General features: G+C 37.0%; 1 protein-coding gene across 1 annotated transcript; it reads right to left on the minus strand.

Annotated features, from left to right (window-relative positions):
• Nucleotides 1-1306: 1306 nt before the first annotated feature.
• Nucleotides 1307-27449, minus strand: LOC126808568 (ankyrin repeat domain-containing protein 50). Its single transcript, XM_056098966.1, has 6 exons — nucleotides 27314-27449; nucleotides 23216-25168; nucleotides 19638-19862; nucleotides 17795-18019; nucleotides 14021-14648; nucleotides 1307-1457 (listed from the first exon to the last, which is right to left on the minus strand). Exons 2-6 carry the CDS (start codon nucleotides 25032-25034, stop codon nucleotides 1307-1309), a joined length of 3048 nt encoding a protein of 1015 aa, XP_055954941.1. The 5' UTR covers nucleotides 25035-25168; nucleotides 27314-27449.
• Nucleotides 27450-27824: the final 375 nt, after the last annotated feature.

The raw sequence follows: 27824 nt of genomic DNA on the forward strand, positions 1-27824 counted from the left end.
TTATACGCCACATGGAAATGTGGTTGTATATTGCCGTCGCCTTCGTCCGTCCGTCCGTCCGTCGTCCACAATTTCTTGTGAACACTACAGACTACATTTATCATCTGATTGTTTTGAAATTGATATATGTTGTTTATAGTGGCGAGAAGAAGACTCCTATTTAACTTTAATAATTTCCGTTAATTAAGTTTAAAGCTTTGGCCCTTGTTTCACTGTGTTGCACCTTGTGAACGCTCTAACGACAACCGATCCGTATGACATTTATATGCATCATTTAGATTAGTGAAACGAACGAGCCTATTGAATTTCAGCGATTTCTATTAATTACGTCTAGAGTTATGGCCCATTTTTCACTTTGCTGAACCTTATTGTGAACGCTCTAATAACAAAAGTGATCATCCGATCTGTATGAAATTTATATGCATCATTTAAATGAATGAAACGAACGATCGTATTGAATTTCAGCAATTTCGATTAATTACGACTAGAGTTATGGCCCTTGTTTCACTTTGTTGAACCTTGTGAACGCTTGAATGACAAAATTTATCACCCGATCTGTATGGCATGTATATGCACCAATAAGCATACGAGCTGGGTGGGGGGGGGCCATTTTGGGCACCAAATGATGGGAAAATGTGGGCACACAATTGTACTTTGTAAAAGTTGTATAAAAAAATATTGCGTTCTTGAATGTGTCCAATTTAACAGCGAATTTATTATTATTATTATGTAACATACTAAGAACCTAACTACATTTTTTGGGCACCCTGTATGTCTATGTGCACCATTTAAATTAGTAAAACGAAGTAGCCGATTGAATTTGAGCAATCTCCATTTATTACTTCTAGAGTTATGGCCCTCGTTTCACTTTTTTGGACCTTGTTAACGCCCGAACGACAAAAGTTATCATCTGATCTGTATGAAATATACATGCATCTTTTAAATTAGTGAAACGAAGAAGTATATTGAATTTCAGCAATTTTAATTAACTACGTATAGAGTTATGGCCCTTGTTTTACTTTGCTGAACCTTGTGAAGGCTCGAACAACAAATGTTATCATCCGATCTGTATGAAATTTATATGCATTACTTAAATTAGTAACACGAAAAAGCCTTCCAGAGTAGATACCCTGGTTTCAGTTTGTAGAACCACGTGGACCCTCAAACGACAAATATTATAATCTGATCTATGCAAAATAGTTTTGTAAATGTCCAACATTTAGCTGCCTTGGGCATATATATGTTTGGTTTATTAATGGGGGGGGGGGGGGGCTGGATCACCTTTTGTTATCTTTTCTGACTCATTTCAATTACAGAAACACATAACATTTGGGATACTGTTACAGAAACACACATCAGCTGTGATACTGTTACAGAAATACACATCAGCTGTGATACTGTTACAGAAACACACATCAGCTGTGATACTGTTACAGAAACACACATCAGTTGTGATACTGTTACAGATACAAACATCAGCTGTGATACTACAGAAATAACCTTGGTACTAACATTAATACAAGGGACAGAACAATTGGTTGATATGTGCAATTCTTTAAAGATTTAGGAGCATTAAGGTTTATAAGCAATTCAAATGATAGAATTAAATGTTTTAGGTCTACAGGATCCATTGTTATTAATTATTTATTGTTTCCGAAGGTGAGTGGTACAGGACGGTCCCGTAATCCCAGTTACAGTGACTGTCCTCTGGGGTGGGAAATATACGCCCCCTAATTGAAAACGTATTGACTTGGTATTGTGAAGATTATATTACAGCTGTACCTGGTGTATAATACTGCAGGATACAGGGTGGGGATGTTTTCGTTCTCAAATAAAATAGTGTTGTTTTTTAAAGTTTTTTTTTTGGGGGGGGGGGGGACTGACTTCTTTCTGCCTCCCTCACTAAATAACCTTGTGGGTTTCCCCCCCCCCCCTTGTGAAGACCCCTAGGCGCAAGCGAATTATAGATATACAATTGAACCAATGTGTTAGTCTCGAAATAACCTAGTTTGTGTCGAGTAGACGTTAAACCCCACTTCTCTCTCTCCCTTACTAATAATTATGGCTTATGGCTGTTGTCGCAGCGATGGCTTGGGTAAATTAGGCATGTGTACGCAGAGCATATTTTTTTTTCTCCTGCACCTCGTTTGTCTGACACATTTTCTGCACAGCTTCTCTTTGTCAGTGGTGCAGGACGGAGGGTTTGACGGAACGAAAAACCGAGGTTCCGTGTACACATTGACGTGAACGTAAAGGGACCATTGTCAGTCTGACTTCAATATGAGAGTAGGACATAGCGCCGCAGTTCGGGCAAAATTTCCCTCATAGCACACTATATAGCACATGTCCCTCTTCATTAGCGCAGTCGGAGCAGAACAGTTGACACTATAGCTGACTATCCCCCTACATAGCTTGTGGGCCTATAACGGACTATCCCCTTACATTGCTGGTGGACCCTGTAGCGGACAATCCCCTACATAGCTGGTGAAACCTCTAATTGACTAGCACCCTACATAGTAACATAGCTTGTGGACCGTTTAGCGGACTATCCCCCTACATGTTGGTGGACCCTCTAGTGATCACAATTTGTATTTTCAACAAACGGATCAGTTTTGACAGAGATTGTCGCTGGTGGGATAAATAATGTATTGATGTTTATAGCCACTGGTTGTTAGTGTAAAGAAAGGGGAACACGGTGACTCAGTAAGTGAATCTCTGGCTCATCCACCAGGAGATTCTAGTAGTGGCCGAGAAGGTTCCTCGGAATTTTTCACCGTGGTTGTCACGATAGACGTTCTGGGAAGGAACACCATCTGATGGGTTGGATGATACGTTGGCATGTACCTAATAGAGAGAGAAATGGGGTTTAACGTCCACTCAACACAAACTAGGTCATTTCGGGACTACCATATGGTTTAATTTTATTTCAATAATTCGCTTGAATTAGCAGTGGAAACCGGAGGACCCGGAGAAAAACCCATGAGGTTAGACAGGCGACCCTACTCCTTGTCACGTACAACCGGGGATTCGAAACCACGCCAATGACAGACTTTATGATACAGCGCGCGCACGCTAACCATTCAGCCATCCAACCCGTAATAGAACCTTCGAAAGTTGGAATTTGTCAACATCTCCCTTAGGCCGGGACTGTCTTTATTACCCCAGTTGGTGCAGAAAAGTAGGACGTTAAACCCCATTCCACTTCAATTTTGTTATGAAAATATAAATGAACAAAACAACAAAGATGGCTACCAACATGTATAACTTTATGGTGAATATTTCAACTGGTTAACTATGACATATATACATCTATTTTACAGTATGTTTTAGAGTAAGTTTTATATATTTGTTGATACAATAACCATGTAGTGACAGGATAGAGCAAATAATCTAACACCAATTAGTAATATATTTTGGCGATGTGTCGAAAGGTATTCTCTCAAGCTGTCTAGTCCTTCGGATGAGACGTAAAACCGAGGTCCCGTGTATATATTGGAATGCACGTAAAAGATCCCCTGGCAGTTGGAATTCGATATAAGAGTAGGCGATAGTGCCAATGCCTGGGCAAAATTTCCCTCATAGCACACTGTATGGCGTATGCCCGTCTTCATTAGCCCAGTATAGGAGCAGAACAGTAGGACGTTAAACCCCATTTCATTTCATTTTCATTTCTCAATGTTTTCAAGCAAGTACAGTCACAATTGTGCAGAGCAATAACACCAAATCAGACAAAAGCAAACCAAATCAGACAAAAGCAAGACCAAAAGCAAGATACGTGGCCAAAATCAATTAGTAATAGTTCTTCCATAAGTGTGTGTGTCATAGAATATATAATAACCAGCACAGGGTAACATAACCAACCGTATCTTTGATAACCAGCACAGGTTAAGATATCATATCTTTGATAACTAGCACAGGGTAAGATAATATATTATATCTTTGATAACTAGCACAATGTAAGATGACATATCATACATTTAATAACACAGGGTAAAATGAAATATCATAACTTTTATAACTGACACAGGGTAAGATAATATATTATATATTTGATAACACAGGGTAAGGTAATATTTCATAGCGTTTGGAATTAGTGTGAGTTAAATAATGGGATATCACTGGTTCTATAACACCTGTTCTGATGATATCATTAAGATAAGGTAACAATTATAAAGAATGATAATATTAATAGTCCAAGAGCCAGTGACGAAAAAACTGCCTCATAAGTAATAGAAGGTTTGACTATATTAATTGGCAGCTATTGATAGGGCAAATTCAAAACACCCAGTCTTACGAGGTTTCAGTGGGGCATTTGGCTGGGAGGGGCAGATAAAAAGGGCCAAAAAGGACTAAAATTTGCCTCATAAGTAATAGGATCAGAATTATTTCTAAAATGTTGCCATACAATGTATGAATATAAAAAATATAAATCTGACCAGAAAAAGTGGGGCCATGCCCTTTTCTGACTGCCTTAAAAAGTGCTGACGGGGGCCAAAATTTGCCTCATAAGTAATATAGTTGAAATTGGTGCCAAATGTTAGCTATGTACGAGCCGATTTTAAAAATATCAAATCTGACTGGTTTCAGTGGGGCATATCCCTAATCTGACCACTTAAAATCTGCCCGATCTGCCACGCCCACAAAAAAGGTCAAAATTTACATCATAAGTAATACGATCAGAAATAGTTTTGAAATGTTGTGGTGCTATATCTGAATCTTAAAATGTAAAATCTGACCGGAAAAAATGGGGCCACGCCCCTTTCTGACTGCTCTAAAAAATGTGGACGGGGGCCCAAAAATGCCTCATAAGTAATAAGACTGAAATTGGTGCCAAATGTTAGCTAATTATGAGACTATTCTAAAAATATCAAATCTGACTGGTTTCATTGGGGCAAACCCCTAATCTGACCACTTAAATGTGCCGAATCTGCCACGCCCACAAATGGGGTCAAAATTTGCCTCATAAGTAATATGACTGAAACTAGTGCCAAATGTTAATTATGTATTAGTCGGTTCTAAAAATATAAAATCTGATGGGTTTCTGTGGGGCAAACTCCTAATCTGACCACTTAATTGTCACCAACCACCCAAAGGTTGAATACTCATGCTTGATTTCAATTCAAATTTAAATCTATAATCTAACTAATTTGACACCCCACTATTAATTTACAGTTTTCAACAACATAGTAGAAATTCAATACAGCATGGCTGGCCTCCAAGTGACATGATTCTCCATTAAAGGAGTCAAGTCTTGAACTCAATATCATCCCAAATTTTCAACCAAGTGATACAATTCTCCATTAAAGAGGCCAAGTCTTGAACTCAATATCATCCCCAATTTTCAACCAAGTGATACGATTCTCCATTAAAGGGGCAAAGTCTTGAAGTCAATATCATCCGTTTTCAAGGTTGCAAACACGACTTAAATGGTCAATTTAAATCAACATACATTGATGTTGTTATCTTACCATGAAAAGTTGAGCTTCTGGCATTTAAGACAAAATGAAATTTTAAAATTGGCACACGAATCGTGTGTCAGAACATTTTTGAGCGCAATTTGTATGAAGCGACTTGATGAACGAGGCTAAACATATCCCATGTAGGAGAATACTACCAGTGTAGACTGGAATAACCAGATGCCAAAGACTACCATTCAATTCGGACTCGTTGCCTATTTCGCCAAACATTACTGATTAGAAATTACAATAATAACCGAAACGATTGAATGTAAACCAGTTTATATACATTCATATTACATTATTTTATGTGTTGTGACCCATTTGTGTCCATTTCCAGGTGCCAAAGAATAGCGATTATAATATTAAATTATTTCATGACAATATCTTTTATACAAGAATCTATTATTGAACAAGGAAACGTAAACATAACAAAAGAGCTGTATAGTCAGTACATTGCCAATCTGTTAGAAGTATATACCAGTTTTTCAGAGGATGGCAGCCAAGATAATAATATATTTGGTGATTTTACTATTTTCAATTTTGAAAGGAAGATAGTGGATTACTTTGGACCACAGAAATTGACATTATTATCATCAAATACTAAAGGAAATATCATTTATAACAATAGAATGAATGTTGAAGAGGCCATTAAAGAGTGTGTTCTTAGAAAATCATCGATAAAAGCAAAGATTCGTGACATGGCATACATATTACGGAAGGAAATACTAAATATATCAAAGTCCACTTTATCATCAAAATTATCAGTGCAGGATATAATTCAAGGAGAGGTTTCTGTACCAGATTTATTAATCGACTTTTTACTCATTTATTAGGCGGGCCTGGCCAGAGAGGTAGGAAAACAGAAAAAAATGTAAGAAAAATTTCCTCAATTTCTCAAGATGCCATGTACACTATTCGTGTGGCAAAATTAAAACTTCCAAACATTTGACTCTTGTAATGGCGATGAAGAGTATAACAGGAAACCTAAGAAAAGTAATTGATATTTAAATCGTTAATTACAACGGCATTGATGAACTAGAGACGAATTAACATACAGTTTACAGGAAGAACAGAGTACGGTTCCACATGGAATACACGGCCTGGGACAATTACTACAAACTGTATCAGATACAAGTACCAGTAATGAAACAACTGACAATGATAACCAGCTTCCTGTTTGTCGGAAAAGATGGTCATTTACTCCAATCCTTTTAAATCTGGTTGAATGACAATATGATGAAAATAGATGAAACACATCCTGGAATATCTGACGAATTCCATAGAGGTGCCCTTCCCATACGCAGAACAGACATTTAATGCAGATACTGCTGATCGTTTTTCAGGTATTAGTATCATCATAGAAATTCCATGGCAGCTAGACGGAAATGGTCCATGTCTCGTTATATGAGGGCAACTATAGTTGGACATGTGTTTGAACATTTAGGCATTTCCAGACCTGAAGATGAAACTTCTGAATTGAGACAAGCTAATATTCAGAAGAACACAGCACATCGCATCAAAATTACTGAAAGAATTGTAAACATGTCTAATCCATTCAAGAATAATGCGGAACAAGATATATTAATTAACATTAATCAACAGATTTCCTTTTAAACGTTTATGAAAATGGTAACATGTCTAGTGACAAATGTATTTCAGAAGTTATTGCAAACCCCTCCTGGTTTGATAAACACATAAAACGGTCAAAACCAAGCACATTTGCTTTTGACGGTACCTAAAAGAAACGGAAAAAAACCCGGCAAGATCATAGGCTACAGTTGAAAATGGAGAAAGATATGATGAGTCGATTTCTTTATCAAAAATAAATTAAGACCTGGTGATTACCAGATCTTATCCGCTCACACAATGCCACTTGTGTTTAGTTATATAGATGAAACCATGATATCAACTCAAACATCTTTGCTTTTGAAGGCCCTTGAAAGCAGAATAGAGTCTTGTGAGCCTAAATGGATTTTTTCCATCTTCTTGGATACCCCCCAGCAACATTTGGTGCAATTGCTGGTTATATTTTGGTTAAAATATGTAATGTGTTGTGTCAAGATATCCATTCTGTATTTGACAGAAATGAAAAATCATCGATAAAGGACATAGAGAGAGATAGACGTGCTGGTTCCTATCGAGACCAAGAATACAGCATTTCAGGTCCAAACATGAGACTACCATCAAACTTTACATCAGCATTAAAAAATGACATGTTCAAAAAATCTCTGTGCAGTACATAGTTAGCAATTGAATGTGTACTGACTTTTTGCCAGTTATTAGATCTAAGACATTGTATGTAACTCGGGATACGGACGGTTATGTTTTACAAATGAAGAGTCCTGGGGAAGAACGATCTAAGTCATTTTTTCAACAAACCCCATTTAATGGCGCCATCTGGTAGCAAATTGTGTAAGCTTTCTGTGGAACAATCAATTTCAGGTAAAAACGATCGGAGTCACATCGGACCAAGGCCCTTCTGAAATGGCCTGCCGGACAAATACAAGTCCATGGGACCCTTTATTTAACCTTAATTTGCCTGAAAATTTGAAGTCTGTTGTACTGATAATTAAGGTTCGTGACATCATTTTGAAGTTGTAATTAAACCCACTCGTTGTTCTGTTCGCGTCAAACATTCTCGTCCAAATGTCTGTTTTGCGTTTTATGCGGAAAGACAAAAATGTGACTTAGATCGTTCTTCCCCTGGACTCTTCAAATGTAAATGGGTCCCTTCAGTGTAACAAAGATTCTACATTGAGATGTATGCTCGAAGAAGCAGATTCAAGAATGCTTTTCCATATAATTGCGACAAACCTGTCCAAACATAATATTGTCCGTTCCATAGCTACAGATGTTTTGATCATTCTACTTGAAAATTCCTTGTGTTGGAAATGTGTGGATAGAGCTTGGAATACAGTCGCAAAATAATTTGAGATATATTGAGACAATTAGTTTCATCATTATGCAGTGCTTTGACAGCTTTTCATGGGTTCACTGACTGTGACTATACTGTTGCACTCTTCAGAATGGGAAAGTTTCCCAACAAAGGTCCTTAGGGCAATTCACAGAGTCCCAAGAATAATTTTCGAACTTAGGATGCCACCAAGATATGAATGACGAAGATACACCTACAATAGAAAGGTTTGTCGCATATATGGATTATGTCATGTAACAAATGTAAATTAGGCCAGATATAGAAAGTTCTGAAAGGTTTATAAACCAAACAGAACCTACTCACAGAAATTTGGCACAAATTTGAATCATATTTCTGTTTGTAGATTTAACTTTTAAGTGAAAACAAAATGTGTATTCACCTTGCTGGTGTGGTGGGTTGTGATATTTAAGTAGTCAGATTAGGGATATGCCCCACAGATACCAGTCAGATTTTATATTTTTAGAACCAACTAATACACAGCTAACATTTGACACCAGTTTCAGTCATATTACTTATGAGGCAAAATTTGACCCCTTTTGTGGGCGTGGCAGATGTATCACATTTAAGTGGTCAGTTTAGGGGTTTGCCCCAATGAAACCAGTCAGATTTGATATTTTTAGAACCGTCTCATAATTAGCTAACATTTGACACCAATTTCAATCTTATTACTTATGAGGCATTTTTGGGCCCCCGGACACACTTTTTAGGGCAGTCAGAAAGGGGTGTGGCCCCATTTTTTCCGGTCAGATTTTACATTTTAAGATTCAGATATAGCACCACAACATTTCAAAACTATTTCTGATCGTATTACTTATGATGCAAATTTTGACCTTTTTTGTGGGCGTGGCAGATCGGGCAGATTTTAAGTGGTCAGATTAGGGATATGCCCCACTGAAACCAGTCAGATTTGATATTTTTAAAATCGGCTCGTACATAGCTAACATTTGGCACCAATTTCAACTATATTACTTATGAGGCAAATTTTGGCCCCCGTCAGCACTTTTTAAGGCAGTCAGAAAAGGGCATGGCCCCACTTTTTCTGGTCAGATTTATATTTTTTATATTCATACATTGTATGGCAACATTTTAGAAATAATTCTGATCCTATTACTTATGAGGCAAATTTTAGTCCTTTTTGGCCCTTTTTATCTGCCCCTCCCAGCCAAATGCCCCACTGAAACCTCGTAAGACTGGGTGTTTTGAATTTGCCCTATCAATAGCTGCCAATTGATATAGTCAAACCTTCTATTACTTATGAGGCAGTTTTTTCGTCACTGGCTCTTGGTCTATAAGATGAGGCAACAATTTATCATATTTATATGATAATATTAGGAAAAGGTAACAATTATATAGATAATTATAATGTTATGACAAGATAACAATTTGTAAAGAAAAATTATAATGTTATGGCAAAATAACAATTATAATGTTAAGATATGGTAAGAATAAGAACGAATGATAATATTAAGACAAGGTAACAATGATTGTAAGGTAACATAGCCTTATAGGCAATATACATGCGCGATAAGGTAACAATTACAAACAATGATAATATTAAGATAAGGTAACAATTATAAAAAATGGTAATATTAAGATGAGGTAACACTTTATAAAAAATTATATTATTAAGATGAGATAAAGCACAGATATAGTATAATATAATTCGTATGAAGGAGCTTGTTATTGTGCAATGCACGCTATTTGTATAGTTTATAAACCAGGGCCCTGTTTCTCGAAATCTTAACTAAAGAAAAAATGCAAGTTTTAGTAGATACTTCAATGTTGATTGGCTGAGCACTAAAATCAATCAAATATTATCCAATCAAATTACTAAAATTTGGATTTTATCTTATGTAAAATTTCGTGAAACAGACCCCTGTCTATTAAAGGGACAATAACACTCTTGCTGGCTTGACAGCTCTAGAAAATAAAAAAAATAGCCTTATTCTAAGTACGAGATGTGTTAGTGTCCTACCTGTTATGTAAATTATCCATTAAATCCTATTTTACTTGTCCAGAGGGTTCAAAAATATTTTTAAATCCAAGTAACATTTGAAAAGCTTTACGTCAGGCTTTTCAAATCATTGAGTTGAATTTTTTAAATTAGGTGTGTTAAGATGAAATTTATATCACCAATTAATTGGAATATTGTAAAATAGTACAATTTGTTGACCAGAATAAAGATTGGGACATATTATTCAGTTACAACAAGAGTGGTATTGAGCCTTTAAGATAATATTATTTATAGAGGTATAGCCCTGTGAAGTAAAGCATATTGTTTATAAAGGTTATACAATTATCATATTGTTTCTATAGATCATATTATAACCCACATTTAACATGTATGCCAACTCCCTGTTGACGTAAATACAAACATACACCTTATATTAGCTATGTGAACTGTTCAGGTGATAAGTGGTATCAGATGTTCTAGATCGAATATTAAGTATGACATAGTAAATAAGATGATGATTATCTGATAAGTATAGCCTAGTGTATAAATAAAGGCAGATGCTATAATCAATATCCTAGCTGACAAGTATAGTGTATAAATAACGGAAGATTCTATAGTCAATATCCTAGCTGACAAGTATAGTGTATATATAACGACAGATTCTATAACCCATACCCTAGCTTGTCCAGAAGACTATGATATGTTCTAGGATGTTTCCATAACAACGCAGTAATTACATTAATGCACCAAATACAAAATAAATACATGCCCGTAACTAAGGTGGGAATAAATTGTCCGTCAATTTTACAGCACCCCTGAGAAAACTTCCACCACAAATAGAAAATTATTACAACCGTTTAGTTTCCTATATATTATGGCCAATCAACAAGCATACTTTTTTGTATAGAAGATATACAATTTATTTTATAATTCACTCAAATTTATTTTAAAGAGCTAAATCTACCTTTCTTTTGGCCTTAAGTGTTATTTAAATTATTAATTAGATATGTATTAACTTTTTTTTTTTTTTTTTTTTTTTAAATCTTTATTTCAAATAATCAATAACAGCATAGTACATAGTTCACATATTACAATCACAGTGTGTAGCATCATACAGATAGCGTCGGTTTAATGTTGAAGGCTATACTATATTACATTGAGTAGAACAAATATATTCACAAAGAAAATAAAATCTAATAAAAAAACTAACTTGCCAAGACCCTAATCAACTCTCTATGCTATCGGAAGCTCTTTGATTTTCAACGGATTTAAACACGATTGGCGGTTAATAATTTAATGTAAAAATCAATATTCGATAACAACGGTAGCAATGAAAATCGAAACATCCGCTATTTTTCAAACATTCATAACGCTGCTCAGAATGAAGTAATTTGACAGAAATGTCTAACATATTCCCTTTTCCATTATGTATCTTTAAACTATTATATAACGAGAACTGTCTCTTTATCTAAATCTTACATAATGTATTTTTAATAAATGGACGAGTTAACCGATATTGAGCCCGTTTTATTAAATACTGGTTAAGTTCAGTTAATACGTAAGTAGAAGAAAGTAAAACGGGGCTTTAACGTCAAATCTTCACAAACTAAGTCATTTCAGGACCTACATAAGGTTGATTTTTATTTCAATGAGTAACGGTCGTTAGCAGTGAGAGGAAACCGGGGGGGGGGCACCGAGAAACACCGCGGTGGCTGCTTCAAGCTACGTCATTGATTTATATATAGATCCGTGGATTGATCTAAAGTACAGGGGCGTTGGAATGGCCTAGTGGTCTAGTGTGCCGCGCGTCGACCTCTAGCTGGCCGGTCACCTCTTCCGGTTGTGGTTTCCATCCCTGGTGTGAGCGTATGTGGCTTGGAGATAGGGGACGCCTTCTCAACCTCGTGCGGGTACTCCGGTTTCCTCCCACAGGAATAAAACTTGTCTGCGATACCACCTTCGGTGGAAGCGGGCGTTAAACACTAATAACAACAACATCCAAGTACGCGCGTTACACCACGCGTTACACTATTCGGCAAGAGAGTGTAGATACATATTTCAATACGTGCTGACGTTTCATCTAAATAATACGAGTATTAAAGTTAGCAATACGACAGGCATTCCACTGAGACGGAACATATCAGCTTAAAAATATCGGCTTGATTTTCCGTTTAAATAAATAGTGTTTAATATAATATTAGAACAAGTATATTTCTAAACAAATGAATACCTTGGTAGAATGATGAGCACATCTCAAAGGCACATTGATATCATTTGTTCTTGAAATTATACTTTATTAATTCTACCAATGGCAACAAATATTAACGGACGTGTCTGCAATGACAGTATGATCACCAGCTGAACTGCTACCATCTTTTAACGGGTATTGTCTTCACAAATTCTACAGTGTCATAATAACCAAGGGATTTTGCCGTATTAATGCAAGATGACTTTTCAGCTTTCTCTAATACAGCTCCACGAGACAGCAATAGTTTAATCTTATCAATACGGTGTGTTTCTGAGATACAGCAGCTGAGGAATACTAATGTGTTCACATTACAATTACTATCAAGTAAATACTTTACCACTTCTAACGTACTAAATGCACATGCCTGGTGCAGTGGTGTGAAGTTCTCGACATCATTAAAGGCTAACTTGGCTCCATTACTCACCAAAACTTGCATCTTTTCAACCGCTTGTGGTACATCTTTATCACAACAATAGAATAGTGGTGTTTTATCATACTTACCACCTACACAATTCACATTACAGTTATTATCAATCAAAAACTGAACAGCCTCTACTGTACTTAACAAACAAGCTTTATGTAACAGGGATGTCTTATCTATATCTGTAACATCTAAATTAGCTCCATTACTCACCAAGATTTGCATCTTTTCAACCGCTTGTGGTACATCTTTATCACAACAATAGAATAGTGCTGTTTTATTATACTTACCACCTACACAATTCACATTACAGTTATTATCAATCAAAAACTGAACAGCCTCTACTGTACTTATCGCACAAGCTTTATGAATCAGGGATGTCTGATCCATATATGTAACATCTAAATTAGCTCCATTACTCACCAAGATTTGCATCTTTTCAACCGCTTGTGGTACATCTTTATCACAACAATAGAACAGTGGTGTTCTATCATACTTACCACCTACACAATTCACATTACAGTTATTATCAATCAAACACTGAACAGCCTCTACTGTACTTAGATAGCAAGCTATATGTAACAGGGGTGTCTTATTAATACCTGTAACATCTAAATTAGCTCCATTACTCATCAAGATTTGCATCTTTTCAACCAATTGTGGTACATCTTTATGACAACAATAGAATAGTGGTGTTCTATTATACTTACCACCTACACCATTCACATTACAGTTATTACCAATCAAAAACTGAACAGCCTCTACTGTACTTAACGCACAAGCTCTATGTAACAGGGGTGTCTTATCTATATCTGTAACATCTAAATTAGCTCCATTACTCACCAAAACTTGCATCTTTTCAACCGCTTGTGGTACATCTTTATCACAACAATAGAATAGTGGTGTTCTATCATACTTACCACCTACACAATTCACATTACAGTTATTATCAATCAAAAACTGAACAGCCTCTACTGTACTTAACAAAAAAGCTTTATGTAACAGGGGTGTCTTATCTATATCTGTAACATCTAAATTAGCTCCATTACTCACCAAGATTTGCATCTTTTCAACTGCTTGAGGTACATCTTTATAACAGCAATAGAATACTGGTGTTATTTTATACTTACCACCTACACAGTTCACGTTACAGTTATTATCAATCAAATACTGAACAGTCGTTAAAGTGCTATATTGACAGGCATAATGCAATAATGTTTTTTTGTTTGTATCTAGATCATCTAAACCTCCACCTTGTAATAAACGGTTTCTAATCTCTAGTATCCCGGTTTGATCAAATTCGTTCATTGTATCATATATAGTTTTATCAAATATAAGTTTAAGTAAATCATTTGGGGCTGATTGACATATATTAACAAGCATTTTACAGGATGTATAACCTCTAAAAACAAGAAGCTTTACTTTATGTACAATTTCAAATTCAGAAAAACAAGCTCTTTCTAAAGGCGTTTTACCATCGTTATCTACTATTTTTATACTATCTTTATACTGGTCTAATACTGATATGAATTTATGTATATCGTCAACATACGCTGAATGATGGAGCGGAAATTCGTTGCTGGAATCTTCTATCTGGTTCTTTTTTTCCCTCGCGGTTGCTTCAACATCATCTACAAGAAATGGTTATAAATATTAACAAAAAGGTATTAAAATCAAAAACACATACTGATGGAAAACAGCTACTAGTGTATTCAGGGGCGGATCTAGGAATTTTGAAAAGGGGGGGTCGCCGCAAAATAAGGGCACTGACCGCAGAGACGGGGCACGCCGCTGAGAGGGGATTTTTTTTTGGGGGGGGGGGGGGTCCCCAAGAAAATTATCCGTCATTTCCTTGCATCTGTAGCCATTTCAAGAGTTATTTGGCTGATATTTTCGTCTAAGTAAACGTTCGGAAATCGTTGAAAAAGAGCCTTAAAATCGAGCAAAAAAGGCAGTTGAACATGCGACTCGAAAATCGTCAAGGCGAGCGAGGCATTATGATGGGAAAAAAGACGAATCTATTCCCTAGCCAATTCATGCCTATTTAAGCCTTGTAACTTGTACTGTCCACACATGAAACAATGCTACATCAAGTTGCACTCATGCGCGTCGGTGATGGGCACGAGTGTATACGCCGCCGATTCCACAAAGGATTAGGGCACCGTCAGCTAAACAACAAGAATTCGTTTGAAAGTGGAAGCATTAATTAGACCAGACTGGTGTGTTTGAATCGATGGTTTGAGTCATTTGGGATCCCTGCAATGGGTTGGGAATGGACATATTTGGGTCTGACAAAAGGGCACTTTCAGCAGTAAAAAAGGGCACTGTCGAAAATTAGGGGGGGCGGGGCGCCTCTGGTATTTTAAAGTGATGTTTTGTAGAGCTGCAACGATTCAGTTCGGTGCACCGATAACCGACACTAGCCGTCTCGGTTCGATCCACGATCTACAACGTTCAAATTTCGATTCGGTTTAATTGCAAATTAAATTTCAAATAAAAACAACGTACACCTTACCATATGAAAAAAAATGAAAGACCTGTAGCAATTAAGTCCACTTAAAATTTTAAAAAAAAATTGTTTTTACATAACTTTTAATTTACGTTAGCCTAGTTAACAAAACACGAATGTCACTCGAAAACATAACTAAAACAGAGTGACCTCCCTTTAAAACAATTTCCGTATGCTGACGAAAGTTAATTTATTTAAAATTGGTGACGTACCGAATGTTCATTGGATATTAATTTAGGTCAATAGCTTCGGTAATGGTTATCTAAATTCTAAACGATCTCATTAGCTGATAATTCCGGTCATTATCTTCGGATATTTTCGTGTTTAGCGATTATTACCCGTTGTCAAGTAAAGACTGGAAGGTAAAATTACGGCAGACGACGTACTTTCTCGACCACCTGGTCATTTGAAATCTAAAGTTTGGGATCATTTTGATGTAAGAAAAAACTCTGAAGATGTGGCAACACAACAAACCTGTCAAACCAATAAAAGTGTTCAAGAGAATTTTAGTCTTGTGTTTTTATTGTTTTTAATGAATTATATACAGGAAAAATTACTGGTTATTGTAGCTGATAATCGAATCGAAAATAATCGAATCAATGGTTAAAATCGATAATCGAACCGAACTGAATCGAGGTAGTTGTGAATCGTTGCAGCCCTAATGTTTTGATGAGTATTCCCTCCACGTTATCAATATAATACAGCAATACATATATGAGGCAAGAGGGTATTGGTAGATGAATCTGTTATGAGATGAGTTACAGAGCATGTCCTTTATTGGTACCTGCCAAGCTTGGTTTCGTTGGCGGGCCTGAGTTTCGTAATGCTAGGTTCCCACTGTCGTGCGATGCGTTATGATAGGATTGTCTCTAATGAGTCTACGATCTAGTACGTGCAGATACGCTCGGATACGTTTCGATACGCTCAACACGATTGCTACAACTGACCTCAATATATGATAAGACCTGATAGGATCACCACGATTACTTCACGATTAAAAACACGATTCGTGGTATTGGGAACCTAGCATAAACAATTCTTACTTTACATATGTGTATGGCAGTATGAATTCAGAACTTCGGGATTTTAAATAAGCATGATGAACAGAACGACATGGAAGAGTGGAAGGTGATTGTTTTACGAAATACGAATCTCACATCGTTATAGACATTACATTTGAATATCAATGTTTCTAAAATGGTATCCCGGAGAAAGTTCATCCAAATTTTCCGGCGTGGTTCCCCCTGGTCAGTGATACAGGACGGAAGGCCTGACAGGAACAGCTGTCCTAGAACGGCCGTCCATCCTGCACCACTGCCAAGGGGAACCACACCGGAAAAATCTTCATGAACTTTCTCGGCCATCACCGGGAGCAAACCCGCGACCTCCAGAGTAGCGTCTTACCCACAAATGTCCCAGACCCCCAAACATTTATGGTTGAGTACAAGAATTGAATTAGATATGCCTGGCTTTGGTACGACTTGGTCGACTGATGTTTGAAACTTATGTTTTAATACAAAAAAAATACACAATATTTATTTTTCATTTAACTTGTGTTACTCGCCAAGAATATACACAGGAATGCACAAAATCGAATATATTTTTCACAATTTTGGACCTTTTTTTTTTTAATTCAGCCATTTATTTTTTCCAGGTCCCTTACTAGAACCGGTACATTGCAAGCTACTTGAGCTTTTATCCCCGTTTCCTATCCTGTGTCAAATGGTATTAATGTTTGCTCAAAATGTAATACTACAGGATAACAAGGTTCTTTTTTTGGAAACAGATGGTTGGAGGAAAGAAACAATGTTAGACATGCGACCCTACTCCTTGTTATGTAACAAGCAGGGAAACCACATAACACCACTTGATTCAATGACAGACTTTATGATCTAACGTCCCCGTCGACACACAGGAAGATTATCTTTATACTCCCAATATGTAGCATTAGACTTACAGGAAGTACACTCAGGGATGTGGCTATTAAATGGCCAATGTAATTACATTGTCATTTACTATTACTATTTAAATGTCATCACTACAATTTATTTATCTGGGTGCCCCGACTCAATTCGAAATAAGCTCAAGCCGTTGAGGCGCTGTCTGAACAATATTTTCCTCGTTAGCCCAGTTGCAGCAGAACACTAGAACGTTAAACCCATTTCGATCATAAGACGCATTTTTGGCAAAACGAACCCACTAATGCGATAAATATAGGAAAAGCTGGCACATGCTCAAAGTTGGTAAACCATAGAAACGCATTCTTACCTTTGTGATCTCGTGTAGGTTGTCCATCTGCAGAACGTTTGTCAGCTGTAAGAAGCTGGTCATCTGTAGATAGCTGTTCGTTTGTAGAAAGCTGTTCAACCGTAAGATCAATTCCATTTGAATGAGACTGTTCATTTATAGAATGATCTTTAACCATAAGAGATTGGCCATCTGTAGACAACTGTTCATCCGTAGAAAGTTGTTCAACCGAAGGAGTTTGGTCTACTGTAAAATAGTTACTTAGGTGAGCTTAAGTTAGTCTTTAGGATTGATCTGTTACTACAGATGTTTGTCATTTCCAATATAAACTCTGATGAGTTAAATACCAAAGTCCAGGGGTGGGGGTGTAACCGAAACCGCCAAACTCTTTTGGGGATGGGGGCCCGGGGCACGAACTGGTGTAAATGTTATCCAAATCGTTCTATTTTATACGTCCGCATTTGTTTGTAAACACTTTACAGGTCCCAATTACTATTCGATTTTCACGAAACTTAAAAATATATGTTTATATTCTAAGGATTCCTGACGATATTGGCATATGCCGGACCGATTTTACGAAAAATAATGTTTTTTAGGTTGTAGACCCTAAAGAATTAATAATTTGTATCCGAGTTTGATGAAATTTAAAATATATAGTCTCTGATTGCACGTGTTTGGCTTGTGGATCATCTAGAGGAAATTGAGGAGATTGTAATGAACAAGCGCAGCCAACGTTCTGAAATATAGATATTAAATATGCAATACGAGCAATACCATTTGAAATTTAAAAAAAAAAACACCAAAAAACACGTAGACTTCAAAGATATTCACATCGTGGTTCCCATTTGTCAGTGATACAGGAGGAGGGCCTGACAAGAACAGCTGTGCTAGACAGGCCCTCCGTCCTGCACCACTGCCAAGGGAAACCACGCCGGAAAAATCTTGATGAACTTTCTCGGCCATCACCGGGAGCGAACCCGCGACCTCCAGACTAGCATCTTACACAGATGTCCCAGACCCCCAAACATTTATGGTTGAGTACAAGAATTGAATTAGATATGCCTGGCTTTGGTACGACTTGGTCGACTGATGTTTGAAACTTATGTTTTAATACAAAAAAAATACACAATATTTATTTTTCATTTAACTTGTGTTACTCGCCAAGAATATACACAGGAATGCACAAAATCGAATATATTTTTCACAATTTTGGACCTTTTTTTTCTTAATTCAGCCATTTATTTTTCCAGGTCCTTTACTAGACCTGGTACATTGCAAGCTCTTTGAGCTTTTATCCCCGTTTCCTATCCTGTGTCAAATGGTATTAATGTTTGCTTAAAATGTAATACTACAGGATAACAAGGTTCCTTTTTTGGAAACAGATGGTTGGAGGAAAGAAACAATGTTAGACATGCGACCCTACTCCTTGTTACGTAACAAGCAGGAAACCCACATAACACCACTTGATTCAATGACAGACTTTATGATCTAACGTCCCCGTCGACACACAGGAAGATTATCTTTATACTCCCAATATGTAGCATTAGACTTACAGGAAGTACACTCAGGGATGTGGCTATTAAATGGCCAATGTAATTACATTGTCATTTACTATTACTATTTAAATGTCATCACTACAATTTATTTATCTGGGTGCCCCGACTCAATTCGAAATAAGCTCAAGCCGTTGAGGCGCTGTCTGAACAATATTTTCCTCGTTATCCCAGTTGCAGCAGAACACTAGAACGTTAAACCCATTTCGATCATAAGACGCATTTTTGGCAAAACGAACCCACTAATGCGATAAATATAGGAAAAGCTGGCACATGCTCAAAGTTGGTAAACCATAGAAACGCATTCTTACCTTTGTGATCTCGTGTAGGTTGTCCATCTGCAGAACGTTTGTCAGCTGTAAGAAGCTGGTCATCTGTAGAAAGCTGTTCGTTTGTAGAAAGCTGTTCAACCGTAAGATCAATTCCATTTGAATGAGACTGTTCATTTATAGAATGATCTTTAACCATAAGAGATTGGCCATCTGTAGACAACTGTTCATCCGTAGAAAGTTGTTCAACCGAAGGAGTTTGGTCTACTGTAAAATAGTTACTTAGGTGAGCTTAAGTTAGTCTTTAGGATTGATCTGTTACTACAGATGTTTGTCATTTCCAATATAAACTCTGATGAGTTAAATACCAAAGTCCAGGGGTGGGGGTGTAAAGGGATCCGCCAGACTCTTTTGGGGATGGGGGCCCGGGGCACGAACTGGTGTAAATGTTATCCAAATCGTTCTATTTTATACGTCCGCATTTGTTTGTAAACACTTTACAGGTCCCAATTACTATACGATTTTCACGAAACTTAAAAATATATGTTTATATTCTAAGGATTCCTGACGATATTGGCATATGCCGGACCGATTTTACGAAAAATAACGTTTTTTAGGTTGTAGACCCTAAAGAATTAATAATTTGTATCCGAGTTTGATGAAATTTAAAATATATAGTCTCTGATTGCACGTGTTTGGCATGTGGATCATCTAGAGGAAATTGAGGAGATTGTAATGAACAAGCGCAGCCAACGTTCTTAAATATAAAATTAAATATGCAATACGAGCAATACCATTTGAAATTTAAAAAAAAAAACCACCAAAAAACACGTAGACTTCAAAGATATTCACATCGTGGTTCCCATTTGTCAGTGATACAGGAGGAGGGCCTGACAAGAACAGCTGTGCTAGACAGGCCCTCCGTCCTGCACCACTGCCAAGGGAAACCACACCGGAAAAATCTTGATGAACTTTCTCGGCCATCACCGGGAGCGAACCCGCGACCTCCAGACTAGCGTCTTACACACAAATGTCCCAGACCCCCAAACATTTATGGTTGAGTACAAGAATTGAATTAGATATGCCTGGCTTTGGTACGACTTGGTCGACTGATGTTTGAAACTTATGTTTTAATACAAAAAAAATACACAATATTTATTTTTCATTTAACTTGTGTTACTCGCCAAGAATATACACAGGAATGCACAAAATCGAATATATTTTTCACAATTTTGGACCTTTTTTTTCTTAATTCAGCCATTTATTTTTCCAGGTCCCTTACTAGACCCGGTACATTGCAAGCTCTTTGAGCTTTTATCCCCGTTTCCTATCCTGTGTCAAATGGTATTAATGTTTGCTCAAAATGTAATACTACAGGATAACAAGGTTCCTTTTTTGGAAACAGATGGTTGGAGGAAAGAAACAATTTTAGACATGCGACCCTACTCCTTGTTACGTAACAAGCAGGAAACCCACATAACACCACTTGATTCAATGACAGACTTTATGATCTAACGTCCCCGTCGACACACAGGAAGATTATCTTTATACTCCCAATATGTAGCATTAGACTTACGGGAAGTACACTCAGGGATGTGGCTATTAAATGGCCAATGTAATTACATTGTCATTTACAATTACTATTTAAATGTCATCACTACAATTTATTTATCTGGGTGCCCCGACTCAATTCGAAATAAGCTCAAGCCGTTGCGGCGCTGTCTGAATAATATTTCCTTTGTTAGCCCAGTTGCAGCAGAACACTATAACGTTAAACCCATTTCATTTCAATGTCGATCATAAGACGCATTTTTGGCAAAACGAACCCACTAATGCGATAAATACAGGAAAAGCTGGCACATGCTCAAAGTTGGTAAACCATAGAAACGCATTCTTACCTTTGTGATCTCGTGTAGGTTGTCCATCTGCAGAACGTTTGTCAGCTGTAAGAAGCTGGTCATCTGTAAAAAGCTGTTCGTCTGTAGAAAGCTGTTCATCCGTAAGATGAATTCCATTTGAATGAGACTGTTCATTTATAGAATGATCTTTAACCATAAGAGGTTGGCCATCTGTAGACAACTGTTCATCCGTAGAAAGTTGTTCATCCGAAGGAGTTTGGTCTACTATAAAATAGTTACTTAGGTGAGCTTAAGTTAGTCTTTAGGATTGATCTGTTACTACAGATGTTTGTCATTTCCAATATAAACTCTGATGAGTTAAATACCAAAGTCCAGGGGTGGGGGTGTAAAGGGATCCGCCAGACTCTTTTGGGGATGGGGGCCTGGGGCACGAACTGGTGTAAATGTTATCCAAATCGTTCTATTTTATACGTCCATGTCGTTCACATTTGTTTGTAGAAACTTTAGAGGTCCCAATTACTATTCGATTTTCACGAAACTTAAAAATAGGCTATATGTTTATATTCCAAGGATTCCTGACGATATTGGCATATGCCGGACCGTAACTTCGTGAATTATGACCCCTGATTTCACGAAAAGTAACGTTTTTTAGGTTGTTGACCCAAAAGAGGCCATAATTTGTATCCGAGGTTGCTGAAACTTAAAATATATATAGCATCTGATTGCACGTGTTTGGCTTGTCGATCATCTAGAGGAGATTGAAGAAATTGTATGAACAAGCGCAGCGAACGTTCTTAAATATGTTTGGATGTCCAAAAGAAAGTATACACACTAACAGTATCACTAAGGTTTGATTAGATTAAAAACATTTGATAAAGCATTACTGGGTTTGTCTCTTGCGTCCAAACTCAACATTTCTAAGCAAAATAAAAATGTGAAACAAATTGACATTCTACCCAAATACCGTATACCATGGAAAAACGACTTTGGTTGATGCAGCACAAAATTCACAGTGTATACTTTCTTTTGGACATCAGTATATATATATATTATGCGAGCAATGACATTCGAAATTTAAAAGAACACAGAGATATTCACATTATTAAAATGTCCCAAAATTATGCCATTCGACAATTAATAACGTATTTTAGACATGCGCAGAAACAATCGTGTTAAGACTTCATTCATTCGGTTTTAATTTTAAGGATATTTTATAATACAAGCCAGCCCTAAAGTAGCGGAGGTGCACCTGTAAAAGAGGTACATGTATACAATCAATTTATTTTCATTAAACCTTGTTTAACTACGCGGGGATCACGTGGCTAAGTGGGTAAGACGCTAGCTCGCTAGCCTGGAGGTCGGGTGTTCGATCCCTGCATTGGCCGAGAAAGTTCATCCAGATTTTCCGGCGTGGTTCTCCCTTGTCAGTGATGCAGGACGGAGGGGCTGACAAGGAAAGCTGTCTAGTCGTTCGGATGGGACGAAAAACCGAGGTCCCGTGTACACATTGGCGTGCACGTAAAAGATCCCTTGGCAGTTGGAATTCGATATAAGAGTAGGCCGTAGTGCCGCTGTCCGGGCAAAATTTCCCTCATAGCACACTGTATGGCGTATGCCCGTCTTCATTAGCCCAGGTTAGGAGCAGAACAGTAGGACGTTAAACCCCATTTCGTTTAACTACGCGATGCTTACATGTCGAGGGTGTTACAGATCTTCACAACCAGGGTCGGAATCCTTACAAGATTAAAGACTGGATCTTACCTGCTCCTTTTTTAATTAACACACCAATCGTCTTTTCGTCAAATTTAGCATGGGCTTCTACCAGTGGTGTTCTACCGCTAGCATCTTTAGCATTAACAGGTGATCCAGCGCCCACCAACAGTTCTATTATACCAGGTGTATCAATATCCAAACGGCCTGCATTTGAGTTGGCAGCTACATGAATGGGTAATTTGCTGTCTTTGTCAGCCACGGTGACAGAAGCTTTTAGTTTTATGAGACAATCTATTGTCAAGAATTTTCCTCGTTTAACTGCTAGATTTAGAGGAGTGCAGCCATTTTTATCCTTTGCCTCGACATCCGCGCCTTTTGCAATGAGATATTGGACGATTTCTGGGACATCATAATCCGAATCACAGGCATGGTGTAGAAAAGTTTGCTGGTTAAGATCCACAGAGCTAATGTCAATATCTGTAAAAGAACTAACATGTTTCAGAGTATCCAAATTGTTTGCCTTGGCTGCTGTACGAATAAGTTGTTGAATTTCAGTTTTACTCTGGCATTCCATAACATTTTTCTCATCACGTAAATATTTTATTTTATCTTTTGCCTCGTTCTTGGATTTAACAGCAAGGCTTAATAAATCAAACCCAAGCTTTGTTTTTATGTCACATAAAATTGCAGTACTTTTGCTGGAGTATGCGAAAACTATTTGCATCTCTTTCAAATATCCAAATAAGCATACATAATGCAGAAAATGTCCCTCGTCCATTGGATCACCACCAAGCTGTATCTTTAGCTCGGGATTTAGCAGCATGTCACCACTATCTACATTAAGTACCTTTTGCAAGAAATTACTGTCAAGAAATGCTTGGTGGAATAACACAGCTTCATTCTTCTCCTGCAATTCACGAGAGAATCTTTCATATAGATCAACATAACGAGAGGACTTTATGAAAACCTTGTGATCATCCGGTACGGTAGACACGTGATCTATTAAGAGATCAAAGGGACAAAATTTTATTGTCAGTTCTATAAATCGCTGAGAGACATGAAGCAGAAAGGGTCTGATCACCTTTTCTGATAAAGACATGCGCTTCTCATTTTCCTCATCACATATTACGTAAGAACCAGTTAAATTTTTGCACGAATCGAGAATATCTTCTACTCCACCGGAATACCCCATTGCTTGTTGTATCTGATTTTGTAGTAAGTGATTCGTCTTTTGTCGTATTCCATCCTCGGAGAGAGGCCGTGGACTAAATACAACAAATAAAGCCATATACTTAATTCTATCTTCCTTCCAGAATATGTCGTATTCCCTGTTCAAAAAATCAAATAGACCATTTAGCATCCAAATTTCTTCTTCTGTGTAAGTTTTACTACTTTTACTACAAAGACTGACAATACCTGGAAAACCAAAGCATCCTGAACTGTGTTCCACCATCTTCCCCAGCATATTGTCGGAACAGTTTCCCAAATGGTATCGCAAAATATCCCTTTTTTCATCATTTGACAACTGGAATTGTGTCTCATGAAGCTGTAACCGATATAATGTAGAGAATATTTCATACTTCCCAAGAAGATGCTGACAAGCCTGGTAGACATCATGTCTCATAACATAGATTATTGCCGATTTACGTTTTTGTTTTGCTAAATATAATAACTCAAAATTTTTTGGCCATTCTTGCATTTGTTCTTTTATTGTACGTGTCCATATACCAAACATTACATCAATAATCAATAAGTAGCTATCCTCATCTGTAAAAGTTACGGAATCCAGGTCCCTCGGGTGTCCTATTTCCAATGGAATAAAATTTTTATGAACCGTCAAGAACGAATTGGCGACCATCCGACACATTACTGTTTTACCATCTCCTACAGCGCCAATTATACCCAAGATAAAATGTTTTTCCAAAATACGCCTCCCTTCTCTGAAAGCTCTTGTCTCTACAAACTGCTTACTTGAGGCATCATGAAGTAAATTTTCGGCATCTTTAACGAAACGAAATGGAATAATTTTAATAATATTCTTCTACCTGAATATTGAAGTATAATGATATAATAATGAAAATAAAGCAAAACAAAAGTGTCACTCTATCTGACCGACGAATACATACTCATCCAGACCAAACATTGTAAAAGCAAATTAGGATTTCCTTGTGGAATTTAGCCCTAACGAAAGATTGAAGCTACAATCCCTTGGCTATAAAAATGTTAATGCTCTCATGCCATTTTACAGGGAAGGGTGAAATTCTATATAAACCGCCCATACATGCTAGGGTATCAATTTTGGTGTCTATAATAGTTTACAGACGTCAAAAAATAAGATAAGAGAATAAGTGGTACACCAAATGCTATTTCTGAAATGCTATGAAAGGATATGTCGTGCTGTGGCTATTTGACGACCATCTTCGATTTTACGATCCCTCCATGCTTTGTCCTTCTATCGGTTGGTTTTAATGCGTTGCTTGACCGCTAAAGGCTAAAGCCAAAATTTCACCCCGCCCCCCTTTCCAATGTACAGAGTGGCCACCCAAGTACAGACAATTCAATTTAGTTAGATGATTTCTCGGTAAAAGCTATTTGATAAATAATAGTAACAGTACTAATTTGCTTTAGTATGAACATGCATTCGTTACATTGTTGTAGGGGCGCAGGTAGTGTCTTGATTATACCTCATATATAAACAAGCCAACAGTGAGGCGGATGTCCCCCACCGAAATCCCAAAATAAATAGATGACACGTATTAATTAATCGCACATTCATTTTTTTTCAAAAGTATCGAACAATCACTAAGTTTCATCACTCTCTATCAGATAGAATCAAGATTATCTTGTCCCAAAGCATCGACCAATGACATTGATTAGCTCTGCTTAGCTTCAGCTCAAAATGTTAATCATCGAACTCAGTCGAGACATTCACCTAATGAACATCTTCATCAAGTTTAAACATTCTGCCTCATTTAAAAGTAGAGTTGTTATGTTCCAAAGTCTTGGCCAATCAAATTGCTTAAGCGGAAAATTCTCGCCATCAAACTTAGTCAAGGTAATGATATAATGAATCTATATTCGGAGTTCCATCGCTCTCACTTCATTAGAACCAAAGTTATCGTGCCCCAAAGCATCAACCAGATCGCTTATCTCTGCTTACCGTAAGCAGGCAATGTTCAACTAATGAACGCCTACACCAAGTTTGAACATTCTACCTCAATTAGAAGGAGAGTTATTGTGTTCTAAAGTCTGGACCAATCAAATTGCTTATCGCTCTGCTTACTCTCAGCAGAAAATGTTCATTATCGAACAGGTATTGACACTGTAACCTGGGTATCATTTAATCTTGTGTATTTAGCACTAATTTCTTTCACATTCGTTTAATATCAAATCTTTGTTTAAAAATTCGTAAAAATCGTTTAAAATCACCAAAAATCATCAGCTCTAATCTGTACTTGTGTCCAGTTTAAAGCTGACTGGTTAATTTTGATAATGATTGTTCAATTTACAAGTGTTCAATTTCCTGACCACTGTACAAAAATTAATCATTATATATCATTTATCAATTGGATTGTTCATTTATTAACAGTGATTTAGAAATTAAACACTTGTAAATTGGACACTCATAATCAAAATTGAATGGTCAGCTTTAAAATGGACAGAAGTACAAATCAAACGATTTATGGTGATTTTAATCAGTTTTTACGAATTTTTTTCAAACAAATTTGATATTAAACATCTGTGAAAGAAAGTAGTGCTAGATACAGACGATTAAATGATACCTGGGTTACATTGTGATGTCATGAAACTATACACCAAGTTTTATCACTCTCAATTAATAAGAACTAAAGTTTTCGTGTCCCAAAGCACCAAGCAATCAAATTGCTTATCTCATCTTCGGACTCCATCAAAGAATTGGTCTAATAAACACATACACCAAGTTTAAACATTCTAGCTCAATTAAAAAGAGAGTTAATGTGACGGATAGACAGACAGACACACGAACCCATTTTAATAGTCCCCTGCTTTCTTCGAAAGGCGGAGGCAACAATTCCTACAGGTAGTATTGATCTGACAACTAGTCAATTCTTCATCTATCACAAAATCCCACATTATTTATTAAACAGTGTAAATTCTAGAACGAACCTGTTTGGTATTTAGTTTTTTCTCGTTTAGGTTTTGGTAGTGTTATAGTTGATAGACTAGATTTTTTCAACTCATTATTTTCACGTTGAAGTCGTCTAATTGTCTTCGCGAAATCACATGTTTGTTTTTTAAATGTTTCAGTGTATGCCTTTTCAGCTTCCTTGTACATTTGATGTGTATAAGAGCGTCCTTTGTTTCCAGTAACGGTTGATTGTATAGTGTTTATAATTGCTTCGATCTCTTCGTTACCATCGACCGTGACATCAGTAACATAATTTACAACTAAACATCTGTATTTACAACGATCTAAAATATCTTTTAACGACGTCGGTAATTCAGGAAGCAAGTTTTCTTTGGATTTGATCCCCTGGCTCTGGTTATTCATTATGACAATAAGATGGTCATTTATGTCTTCGCCAAACACGTCGCATAGAGACCGCAGGGCATTTTCGTCCTCTTCTGTAAACCTCACATCAATTTTGACAACCATTAAAAATATGTGAATACCAGT

Source organism: Patella vulgata, chromosome 1, assembly GCF_932274485.2.
Source record: "Patella vulgata chromosome 1, xgPatVulg1.2, whole genome shotgun sequence".
NCBI classification, from domain to species: Eukaryota; Metazoa; Mollusca; class Gastropoda; family Patellidae; genus Patella; species Patella vulgata.

Coding starts and splice junctions, on each gene's coding strand:
- LOC126808568 (XM_056098966.1), bottom strand. CDS start 25,034: ATGTGTCGGATGGTCGCCAATTCGTTCTTGACGGTTCATAAAAATTTT. Junction 19,863..23,215: donor GTTAATTAAAAAAGGAGCAG/GTAAGATCCAGT, acceptor ACTATTTTACAG/TAGACCAAACTCCTTCGGTT. Junction 14,649..17,794: donor ACCTACACGAGATCACAAAG/GTAAGAATGCGT, acceptor CATTTCTTGTAG/ATGATGTTGAAGCAACCGCG.